This window comes from Anolis carolinensis, chromosome 3 (genome assembly GCF_035594765.1).
Source record: "Anolis carolinensis isolate JA03-04 chromosome 3, rAnoCar3.1.pri, whole genome shotgun sequence".
Lineage (NCBI taxonomy): Eukaryota > Metazoa > Chordata > Lepidosauria > Squamata > Dactyloidae > Anolis > Anolis carolinensis.
In genome coordinates, this window is record NC_085843.1 from 27,905,025 (window position 1) to 27,917,862 (window position 12,838).

The following is a 12,838-nucleotide window of genomic DNA, read 5'->3' on the forward strand; positions in this document are numbered from 1 at the left end:
TAAAAATTTTGGCCAAAGAATCAATCAGGCCCCAAACTTGATTTCAGTCCAACCTACTCACCGCACTGTGAGATAAAGTTTATTTTAAGCACATAAGTATTCTACAAAATTTCAGAACTATTCAGACAAAGACAAAATGTGAAATGTAGCCAGATATGGTTTGTTTTTTAACCAATGTTCTTAGCATCTGGCACTGTATGTAGACATAGCCTCTGGTTGTTGGTCTTGTGCACACTATATTGCAGTTCCAACATTTCTAGTATAACACAAAAGACTGCTCATCCAAGCTATACTTGCCATGGGGAGACATCGACTATTGTCAAAATTGAGTTGCTTAGGCCCACCAAAACAGATCAGCTTACAGCTGAATTTTTCATTCTTATTTTGTGCCAACACTGATGCTCTTGTTTCATGATCTGGCACAGTGAGGGTGTGTGCTAAAGGTATATCAGTCCTGTATCCATAGGGTTGGAAGTCGAAGAAATTTAGTCAATTAAAGCTGAACTTAGAGCAAAATCAGATTCGTTTGCTAGAAGTTTTTCTCAATGAGTTGTAGTTTGTGCTTTCACAATAAACAGGCTAGATCTGGTGTATGGAATTTCTACTATTTCAGCTTGCTTTGGTGTGTTAATGTAGAATGGCCATTAGGCCATAGTCACAACAATAACTTTATTGAAGTAACATATAAACAACGAAAGGTCAGAGATATTCATAAAAGCAATAAACACAAAATATATTGCACTCACTTCAGTCTATTAAACAAGCATTCTGAATTCTTGCTCACAGATGTATACTACCACTGCACCTGATCATCATAATAAACCTCAAAATCACTAGTTTCAGTAGACTGCAATTCAGTAGAGCTGACCTCTCAACTTGGTCTCAACAGCAGGCTTGCTATACAAAAGGAGATTAGAAATACCAAGAGGGCTTTCCCCCATTGTTGGGATTAATACACAGCTCCGCACTGAAGCAGTGATCAATATGGATGGACCCATTAGTAATCTCTTAACTAAGGAAGAGGGTATGAATATCCATATCCAAATTATCAATATCTGTCTCCATGTCTTACCTGAAGTATCATCGCCCACCTTTGGCAACAGTCTGAAGAGCTTTATCATCATTGTCTCAATTGATGTTATTATGCTATCATATACCACTGATGCATATTCAGATAGCATTTGTCCTCCTTGCAGTACCAACATCAGATGTCCCTGGGCATACTGCAATAAGTGCAAGGAATGCCCACTGCTTGCACCAGGGTTCTCTTAATTAGGACAACAGTCGGTAACAATTTCAGCAGGTTCACAGCAATCTGCAGATAATACTGGTATGATTTTGATTGGCTTAGCAGAACTTCTTTCCGATGCAACATTTGGCATTGGTACCAACAAGAAACATACACTAATCAACTGCTTAAATTTCACAAATGGAAATGGGGATTTGAGGTTCTTGTGGTCAATATATTTCACCACCTGACTTTTTCTTTGAGGACCAACATCCATTAACTCCAACAGATTATATTAACTTGTTCACTTGAATAGGCTGTTATAATAGCATAGCATTAAGTGAGATAACAACTCAAGGCTATGGCTACAAATTTGTACACTACAATTGTGCTCTCCTTAAGAATTGCCAATTAAAAGCCTGTTTGAGTGCATAACAACAGTTTTAATTGTTGGGGGAAGAGAGTAGAAACCTTTCTTAGTTATGTTCTGGAAGATTAAGGAAACTCATCCTAGTCTTTCAGAACACATCTCATCTATCCGGTCACAACTTGCCGTGCCTTAGATGGCAGAGTGAAAGTAATAGCAACCGCAATAGCCATCTGAAAGCATGGCTATTTGAAATCAGCAGACCTCTCTTTCACAAATGCATATATGGCTTGTACAAGACTCTTCTTTGGTGACAGAGACACGAATTCAGAAACAAACAAAAATTAGGTGTCAGCCAAAATACTAGCAGCAGCCAGGAAGGACAGCACACAAATGGTACTCTATTAGAAGTCGGCTTCTTGATGTTTTGGACTGGGCAATCATCCAAATAATTTTGTGTTGTCTTTCCAGAAGGACTACTTGAACTCTTATTTCAGGCTCATTATCACATTCACATTTCAGGGCTGTACTCCACTAATACATATTCTATATTATTTATGGGAAGAGAGTCTAAATTCAGGAAACATTACTTTCGATTTCCCTGCCACCTATATCACCTCCACTTCAACGTCACTTACCAAAAGGTCTCCACAGATTCTTCTCTATCTTGGCATTCCATAACATCAGACACATGAATGCTCATTACTTTTAATAGGAATTCTATGATTCTTGAGAGTGTTATTTTGATAGCTGAAGAAAATATATAGTCTTCTCTAAAAGAGCATTGCAGCCAATAGTAACTAGGGAACTATGGGTTCTTTTTAAGGTATATTATAATCCCAAAAAGGGAAGGAGAACTCAGAATCCTTGACTATTAGGAAATAGGATGGTGATGCCTCCAGTTTCCTTTACTAGGACACAGAAGTTGATCTTCAATGACAGCCTTGAAAAATACTTATTTTGATATCTGAGATTTTGATTTTGAGACCATTGCATCATTGTTTTCTTTACAAAGAAGTGATTCAAGGAGAAGTCCACTTCATAGGCAAGCAGTCCCAAATAAGCCTTGTACGCAAGAACACCTGGCAACAAGAGATCTCTCATTGAATGAATGGGGCTTGTCTCTAGTTTGCAAGCGCTGAAAAAGCAAGACATCAAAAATAAGGCATCAAAAGGGAGGGGAAGGATGTACCAGTTATACAGGACAGAGATGAAATGCATGGCTGTAGTGACAGCTTGGCTCCAGGTTCAGGGGACTAGTTTTCTCCTGAGTAGATGACAGGGTAATAGTAGTGGCTTTTGTACACACTTCATATGCAAAACTGCACATCCTAGTTTTCCTGCTTGCAGACATCACCGATCATCAATCCCTTTCCTTTCAAATGCCATGAAAATTAAGGCAACTGTCTATTCCAGTGTCTTCTAGCTTCAGAATCAGTATCTCAACTGTGACTCAGATATGTATGGAAAAATGAAGATACTTCCAGGACGCACAACATCCTCAGTGGCATTATTGGTAAGACTCCAAATGTATGTTCTCCAGCACTGGTTTGACCAGGTATTCTGTCTACACCATGATTATCCCACATTCAACAATGGATACTATAGTCTCTTGGCTGGAGAACCTGTCTAACATCACAAGAGCTAAGTTACTCTGTATACTGGAACCAAGTCTGCCATCAACCTCAAATGTACACATGACGAGTTGGAGAGGTCACATATTCTTTAGTAATCCATAAGATGTAATTCCAGGAAAAACCATAGTTTGAAGCAAACCAGATGCCTCCATCAACTCCTTTAAAATACACGTAGCTCTACATGCCACTGAAGAGAACATCAGACATCTGGGTCAGCAAGCAAAGCATCAGTGAACTCTTCATTCTCTTGAATGTCACTGTTTATTTTGGGAATTGGTGTCTGAGAAATGTTCCTAGTGACTGTTACCTGAATTTGGGTATCATAAAGCTAATAAAATGGCAAATGAATCTGTTGCAATCTTATCTTAAAAGATACAGAGAATACTAACAGAAATGCACAGACCTTTTATAAGGTTCTTGTATATTTTCAAGTGGACTTCCTTTCTGACCTGTCAGAAGTGCATATTTGCAGTGTGAAAGTGAGCTACATTTTACAGTTTCTCATTTCCTTAACTGACTAAGGGTTGTCACTTTTATCACAAAGGATGCATGTATCTGTTGTTGCAATCTACTTCCAGTTCCAATTCATATGAAATTTGTGATTTTAACACTCTCTAATCAAACCATTCCTATTTATTTATTTATTTATTTATTTATTTATTTATTTATTGTGTCAGAAGCGAACTGAGGGTACAAGTTGAAATGTATTTGAAATCACAAACACAAAGTTTAAAAAAACAACAACTTGACATTATACAAAATCTCCTTTGCCCAGTAGCTGACCACTTGGAGTGCCTTTGGTGTTGCTGTAAGAAGGTCCTCCATAGTGCATGTGGCAGGGCTCAGGCTGCATTGTAATAGGTGGTCTGTGGCAACTTGCAACATGCAACCAAACAGACCATTCCTAAGGACCTGTAAGAGTTCACATCCTTCTTTGCTAATTTCAAGGCAGAGCCTTCAGCTCCTCTGGCAATTACTTCACAAGCCTTTGAATAGAAAATATTATGTACTGATACCATGTGTGTCCTATAAATGTAAGTTTGTGAATGACTAATAACCCCCTAGTCACAAGTATACCCCAGTTAACAAAGTAAAAGTATTCCCAGGCTTTGCTTTAACCGAAACTTTGCTACCAGAGGTAGAAATAACATGGAAAAGCACACTAATACATTCCCATACCACAAAAAAGAACAATCCAACATGTTTCAGCAAACTTTGTATTCAAAACTAACATTACGCACACGCGAAATGAAACAATCAGGATAGCTAAATCTTGGATATGTAAACAAAAACTTTGCATCTTCTAGATGCCACTTGAAAAGTTATTCCAAAATTAATCCTGGGATGATTTTTTCCCTTTCCATGACCTTTGATTTTCTTATTTCCGTTTTGGTGGCAAAGCTAACAGATCTATTGTTTTTCAACATGCTAGAATAGCTGCTGAGTCAGTCTATTCTCCCGTTTTCTTTCTGTTTTGGGGTTCACACATGCTTACTAAGTGATTATGGAGGCAACTGTTTAACTTGTATTTACATACACACAGGTACAGTAAGATCACATGGAATAGAATCCAATTCTTTCCTAGGTCAAGATTTATTGCTTAGATTACTGCAGACAGGCTGCTGCAGCCAATGCTGAAATCTCTTTTTCCAGCCCTTCTTCACCATATTCCCAAACCCAGTGCTGGTAAAAAACCTCTGACTGGGCAGAAAAGAAAAAGGCAGGGCTGGATTTTTGTACAGAGTTTCTTTCTCAGAGAGTTTGTTAACTGAGATATACCTGTATTCCTTTCCATGTGGGCTACTTAGATTTACGCCTCCCATTGTTTTCCCCATAATCTACAAAAAGGTTGACAAACTCCTTTTCACTAAGGGCCACATCAGCCTCACAGTTGCTTTCAAAGGGCCATTTTTAATTGTAAGACTGTCAGTGGCACCTTCCACATAGCTGAATAATATCCCACATTTTCTGTTTGAACTGGAATATATGGCACTGTGAACTCAGATAACCCAGTTCAAAGCAGATATTGTGGCATTTTTTCTGCCTTGATATTCTGGGTTATATAGCTGTATAACCATTATATGGCACATAATGAGAAGACAGAAAGCTTAGAGAAGAGAACCATGCTGGGGAAAATGGAAGGAAAAAGGAAGAGGGGTCGAGCAAGATGGATGGATGGTATCCTTGAAGTGACTGGCCTGACCTTGAAGGAACTGGGGTGTCTCCGGCCGACAGGGAATTGCCGTGGGCTGGTCCATGAGGTCACGAAGCATCGGAAGCGACTGAACGAATAAACAACAACAATTGCTGTGTGGAAGGGCCTATGTTGCCTGGCACTGAAAGCCTTGCAGGCCACATAAAATGACCTGGTGGGCTGGATTTGGCCCTTGGGCCATGTGTTTGACAAGTGTGATCTATATAATGTCTGTTCTGCCAGTGGTTTCACCTTCACCTTTTCATCATCATATGAAATACATAATTAACAAAACTCATTCTGAAATATTTTTGATAATGCACTTTAAAAGAGGTTAAACTAAAGTAGGAATGGAGCCAGAAGTTTTTTTTTTAGATGAAATCATTATCCAGATACAAGTGTCTGGTGATCTGTTGCTTTCTTCTCTTTTGAATATAACATGTTCTGTTTGATTCTTCTCCATTATGTACTGTTCAAGTACAGCCTTAATTTGCTCATCTCCATGTGGTTGAGCGCAGGAGTTTAGAGTGTCTTCTTCTGGAAGACTATATACCTTGCATCAGTTGTTGCCTAGCAACATTATACAGTGGTAACTGATTTGAGTGTTAAGATAGTTGAGTCTCAGTCATGAAACCAGTAAGTGTGAACCATGTTGTAGTACCTTGGGCCCTTGGTATCTGCTGGGTTTTGGTTTCAGGAACACATGCACACACATGGATACTAAAATCCATAGATGCTCATGTCCTGTTCTATACAATGGTGTAAGTCAATGGTGTCCCTTTTTAATACTGCAAAATCAACATTTGCTTTTAAAGATGTAAATAAGCAAACAAGTTGAATCCGTGGATGCAAAAGCTATAGCTACAGAGGATCAACTATATTGCCTCTGTCTTTGTTATTTAAAAGAATAAAACCCTCTGTCTTACCATTTGAAACAGTTAAATAACTTTTAGTCTAATCTTTGAGTATGTGGAAGTGTTAAATTGAATATGCTGCCAAAGGGGTATTGCACACTGAATACATATAAAACAAGAGAATGGTGTGAAATGGTAATAAAAAGCTAGATTGTGTAGAATTGCACATTTGTCCTCCACACTTGTTCACCAGTTTGCCCCAGTTCATCAGTCCATATCCACCTCCCAACATGTCCTATCAGATGTTTTTGTTCGTCCAGCTTTGACCCAGTTAATATGTGATTCATCTGTTCTCTTTGGAAAACTCACTCAGTCTCTGTTTCTTTCCTTTATACTTTGACACTTTTCTCCATAACACCATATAGACCACTCATGACTGAAGCAGGAGGCTCCTACCTCAAAACCTGGGCATGAGCTGGTGAGCTACTGCTCCTTTCTTCTTCGCATTCTTCTATATCCTACTGGTGACATTTTGCTTGCTCTGGAGCAAGGTCCTGTCTGCTTGCTGGCATAGTTCTAAATCAGTGGATCCCAACCTTTTTTTGACCAGGGACCACTTTGACCAGGGACCATTCTTCAACATTAGTACCAAAAGTGTTACGAATCAGTTTTTGGTCAACTTTAGATTTGGAACAGAACATATGCCATCCAGTAGTCGCCATCTACTCGCTCACAGAAAACCATATTTAATAATCTAGAGCTGATATGGTCTATCCAATGCAATTTTCTGAATCAGCATCCCAAATAGCCCCAGGAACAGGCCTAAAAACAAAGACACCAAGGTATCCCCGTTTCCAGGAACCACATGGAATGGCACTGCTCAGGGAGAGGGAGGAGGAAGAGAAGCAGCAGTCAGGAGGCTTGTTGTCACGCCTTTTGTGGGTAGTCAGCCCTCTCTCCTCCCAACATCCCTGGTGGATGGTTTTGTGAGACCAGTCACTCTCGTTGCAACGGTGTAGTAACGGTGAGGCGCGGACCATATTTTAGTTCTTGGGGACCACCAGTGGTCCATGGACCACAGGCTGGGAACCACTGTTCTAAATAAAGTGAACTGATGACAGTGAGTAATAAAAGTATGAATTTGAAATTTGATGAATGAGCCTGCATAAAACATTGGATTTAGAAAAAAGGTACATATTGAAAATCTATTACATTTTAATTCCTACACTCACTAACAAAAATAAAGTATTAAAGCCGATAGCCTTATCTAATATTCTCCTAGAGTAATTTGTGCATTTTGAACATATTTTTCAGACTTTAAATGTACAATCTTCAACGAATGGCCAGTTTGTGGCTCCAAGTGACATTCAGCTAAAATGCAATTATTGCAAAAATACTTTCTGCTCAAAGCCAGAAGTACTGGAATGGGAAGTAAGTAAATGACAATAAAATGGAATGTGTCGTTCCTGCCTTATGTCAAGTTGACAAAGTTCCTTCCTTATGTCATGTCACCAAGTGTTAGAATAAATATAAATGAGAAACATTAAATTTCTTTCTCTTTAAAATATTTGATCATTTTGTAGAATTAATTTAGCTTACTGCCTTTTGGTTTTTATCATAACCCTTTCCAAGTATATAATAGAGATAAATAATTGACAAATAAATAATATTGGTTTAACTCACTTTGAATGGCTATTAAAAACTGAATGCTGAACAAATAGGACATTTATTTATCTTACAGTTTGGTGGTGGGTTACAATTCTGCTTGCTGTGTATTTTTTTATATTGATAACTTTTTAAATTGTTACGTTGATTTGATTATGTTGTTTTGACTCGTATAACCCACATACCTATAATGTGTGTGTGAACATAGTTGATTTAACATTTTTATACAAAACAGCCATTTTAAAATGTTACATTTTGCCTTTTCCTTGTATAAAGCTTGTAATATTTTTAAATATTATATATATTTTACATCTTGTTACATATCGTTTTTATTTGATTTTTTTCTCATTAGAACAAAGTATATCAGTTCTGCAGTAGAATTTGTTCTGATGACTATAAGAAGCTACATTGTATAGTAACGTACTGTGAATACTGTCAAGAGGAGAAGACGCTGCATGAAACGGTGAAATTTTCTGGTATCAAGAGACCATTCTGTAGTGAAGGTGTGTTTTGTCTCTATGCAGTGTGTAATTGACCATACTGTCATATATAAAAGTGTGATTAAAGTCCTTTAGTATACCAAAAGATGAGTTGTGAGATGTAACCATTTTGAAGTGGTTTTGTCAGGCTGTATTCACATGTGCTCAGGGCAAAGTGAACTCAAGCATCCAGTGTATCGCTGCTTAGTCACTAGCTCTCTTTACATAAGAGTTCTGTTTTGAATTTGGTCCTACTTCTACAACTCTTTATGTTTATTTGGATCTAAATGAGTTAATAAACATTTATACTGTTTTCAGGACTTGGCAGTTTGTAATGAACATGACTGAGTAACATCAGCTGAGACCATGATTAAATGTTATGGTGCAAGATATTTCAATGATTGTGCCATATTTCTTTTTTACAGGTTGCAAGCTGCTATATAAACAAGACTTTGCAAAACGGTTAGGATTGCGGTGTGTTACTTGCAATTACTGCTCTCAACTGTGTAAAAAGGGAGCCACTAAGGAACTTGATGGAGTTGTCAGAGATTTCTGCAGTGAAGAATGTTCTAGAAAATTTCAAGACTGGTATTTCAAGGTAATGCCATATTCAAAATATGTTGGAAACATTGGAAAGTTGCCAATTGTTTTTCAGTATGTTAACCAAACAATTGGCAATATATGTGCATTTTTTATTTATACCATTTATATTCCATTCTTTTCACCTCAAAGGGGACTCAGGGCAGATCACAGAACATATATTTGGCAAACATTCAATGCCGTCAGACATACAGGACAGACAACAAATAGAGGTATATGTCGGCATTTTTCCAACTTTGTCGTCCTGGAGGTTGTGCTCAATTCTGGCCACGGGGTGCTGTCACTCCATCCTCTATGATGATGAGCCCTTGATCAAAGACTTTTCCTCCTGTTCTTTGATCGCTCGCATTTTCTGGTATTTCCTTTTTTTATGATGCCATAAAAATACCTCCCCGCTTAAGCCGTGCCTAATTTCTCTACTCACAGCTCACAGCTGTTTTCGAACTGCTTAGGTAGACAGTGAGCTGGGCTGAAGGTTGGGTGCTCACCCCGACCTGGGCTTCGAACTGCCAACCTTTTGGTCAGTAGAGATCATAGCCAGCTATGCTAAAGTCCGGCCCAGGTATTACATGGTGCATCATTATATTTTGTGTAGTGTCTGATCAAAATGCTTTTCGTGTGTTTTTAAATGTGATCATTTTACTAAATGATTAACATTCTGCCTCTTGTGTGAAAAAACCTTCAAGGAAGTAGTAGGAAAAATGTTAAATGTAACACAATAGTTAAATATTATTTAAAACAACAAATAAATCTCAAGTACCAATACTATAAGACATTCAGTTTTAAAGAAATCATTATATTTACTAAATGTTATTAAAAGTGATGTCAAGAGGTACAGCAGCATTATACCCAGAGATGAAATAAGAAGGGATAAGATTTATTGCAAGTGCTTTTAACCATAGCGCTGCTCAAGCTTTCTTGGTATAAATAAGGCTTTAATATGTTGGTAAGAACACATTGCTTATTACATTTACATTGATACTGTGGGCAGTCTAGTAGTGATTTTTCTTTTTTGGTGGGTATCTTCCCCTCATTGCTGCTCTTTCCTTGTGTAATGAAATGTTATAAATGTTTTTTAATCAGATGCATATTGCAGCAGTTGGTGTTTTTCTATTAAATTAAATTAATAAAAATCTAATTGTTTTCAAGGCTGCAAGATGTGACTGTTGTAAAACCCAAGGAACTCTTAAAGAAAAAGTCCAATGGCGAGGGGAGATGAAACATTTCTGTGATCAGCACTGCCTTCTACGTTTCTATTGTCAACAAAATGAACCCAATATGGCAACACAGAAAGGACCAGAGAATTTACATTATGGTATGATTCTTCCTCACTAATTATATTGTGTTCTAAAACCTTGTGATTAATATAATGCTTTATAATTTCTCTGTTTCCAAAGGAGTTTTTCTAGGATATTGGTTTAAAAGCCAAATTTTGTTGGCTTTCGTGTCCAGAAATGCTAGTCAGCATGGCCAATAGTGAGGGATTTGGGGGATTATATTCCAGTACCTCAGAACCCTGAGATTCGGAACCAGTCTTCTAAAATAAGAGGGAGAATTGTGTGACCCATGGGACACATTTGGCCATCCAGTGCCTCAAAGGTGGTCTTTCTTGGTACTGAAGAGATCAATCTTAAAATGGACACACCCTTCTTCAACAACTGCTCAGCCCTGTTCTGAGAAAGTGAATTATAGCAAAGTAGCAGAGCACCAGAGCCCCTGGTGGTGCAGCAGATTAAACCGCTGAACTGCTGAACTTGCTGACCAAAAGATTGCCAGGTTCGAATCCGGGGAGCAGGGTGAGCTCCCGCTATTAGCCCCAGCTTCTGCCAACTTAGCAGTTCAAAAACATGCTGTTGTGAGTAGAGCAATAGGTACCACTCTGGCGGGAAGGTAATGGTGCTTCATGCAGTCATGCTGGCCACATGACTGTGGAGGAGTCTACGAACAACACCGGGTCTTTGGCTTAGAAATGGAGATGAGCACCAACCCCCAGAGTTGGACATGAATGGACTTAATGTCAGTGGAAAACCTTTACCTTTACTAGCAGAACTAAATGCAGGGATAAATATATTATCCTCCTTTTCAGCCCAAAGGACAGTGGGGTTCACTACTTATAATAGACCTAACAAAAAAAACACCCCACATAACACTTTCACCTACTGAAGGGAACGAAGAGGCCACCAGAACTGGGAGGGAAGCCCTCTTGTAGGACAGGGAGGCAGTCTCCAGAACATCTTCCTTCGACGTGGAAGGCAGAATTGCTGTTCTTCCTTCAAATAAAGTTGGATACTTGATTCACCTGGCTTGGTTTTTTAATTCTCCTAAAGTTATAGAGGTAGGAAAGTTCTCTTCAGGGACTAAGATAATAGATTCGTCCAATAAAATATTTTCTATATGAACTCAATTTAGGCCAATGTTAGCATGTCTGTAAGCTGTTTTTGATCCTATGTTGGAGTTACTAGGGAAGGAAAGTCCCCTTCGCTACTACTTGTGAGTTTCAGGACCTCCATCATTGCTGCCCAAGGCATGCTGAGAGTCCTTGGTACCATTCTTAGTAACCACCTAATATGAAGATGTTGATTTGTTAAGGAGTAATTCAAAAGTGTCACTTGAATAGTATTATTTTTCATTTTTACATCTGCATTTGAAATAATGTTATATTAATCATACCTTGTCTTGCATTTCTAGATCAGGGATGTCAAACTCCCCGAACAAAAGTCACAGTAAGTAATCTGTAACTGAGTACGTCTTTTAAGTCTAAGTTTAATATTTCTTCAAGAAGTCACTCCTGTATTATACTGAATACACTCACCTTACAAGGAAGCTTTCTTTCATATGGCTCTGTTCATATATGAATACATGAGTTAAACCATACACCTGAGAAGAGGAATCTGCAAGATTTTACTTTTACTCACCCATGGCATTGAATCAGTTTCAAAATCAAACCAGCTTCACATTATGGGTTTCAAGGTAGGAAGAGAGGGTTTCAAGGCCTGTTCATGCATGCAGAACTTGGAATTACTTTTAAAAGTAGTTTGTTAAATATTAAACTCCATCAGAGCCATGGAGAAATATGGCTATCCTACATCTAAGAAATTTCTATTGAAATTGTAGACTAATACAGTTTTTGTATATGCTAATATTGGGCAATATCCTTATTTACAGGCATCAGCACCACCTCCTTCCCCAACACCAAGTAAAGAAATGAAAAACAAAGCTGTGCTTTGCAAGCCTCTGACAATGACAAAAGCGACATACTGTAAACCCCACATGCAGACTAAATCTTGTCAGACAGGTAATTTTTAAAAAGCAACACCTTTTGTCAGAATATAATTTTATTTTTTCTGTTTTGTAGTACTCTTTTAGTGCTTGTATGTGAACATATATTGTCTTTCATTATAGATGATGGCTGGGAAAAAGAATATGTCCCTGTGCCTATACCAGTACCTGTATATGTACCTGTTCCTATGCACATGTGTAGTCAAAATGTTCCAGTTCCTACAACAGTTCCTGTCCCAGTAAGTCTTATTTCAGTATAGATTTTGACATTTGTTACATTTTATATTCCTTAAATTCACCTGTTTTATGCCATAATGTTCTCATAAAATTGCTGTGTGTAGCTGAAGTTCTTCTACTTCAGTTTTGTTGAAAGAGCTGAATCTCTTATTAAACTAGGCTGTTGGCTACAAAAAGAAATACAAGACAAATGTGAAAGTATATTTATAACTTTGCTATGCGATGGAAGCATATTTAATTACATGCACCATATACACCAGTATATCTAAAATGACATGGACTTGCACAATTTATAAAT

At 38.0% G+C, this 12,838-nt stretch overlaps 1 protein-coding gene across 2 annotated transcripts in view; it reads left to right on the plus strand.

Moving 5' to 3' along the window:
• zmym2 (zinc finger MYM-type containing 2) overlaps window positions 1–12,838 on the plus strand; it is a 105,148-nt gene that overhangs the window by 75,148 nt on the left and 17,162 nt on the right. For both annotated transcript variants that reach the window (XM_008107977.3, XM_008107983.3), the window contains 7 exons: window positions 7,595–7,711; window positions 8,298–8,448; window positions 8,850–9,022; window positions 10,174–10,339; window positions 11,713–11,747; window positions 12,190–12,319; window positions 12,427–12,542. In XM_008107977.3, the coding sequence (XP_008106184.1) occupies window positions 7,595–7,711; window positions 8,298–8,448; window positions 8,850–9,022; window positions 10,174–10,339; window positions 11,713–11,747; window positions 12,190–12,319; window positions 12,427–12,542 (888 nt within the window). The remainder of the gene's footprint in view (window positions 1–7,594; window positions 7,712–8,297; window positions 8,449–8,849; window positions 9,023–10,173; window positions 10,340–11,712; window positions 11,748–12,189; window positions 12,320–12,426; window positions 12,543–12,838) is intronic.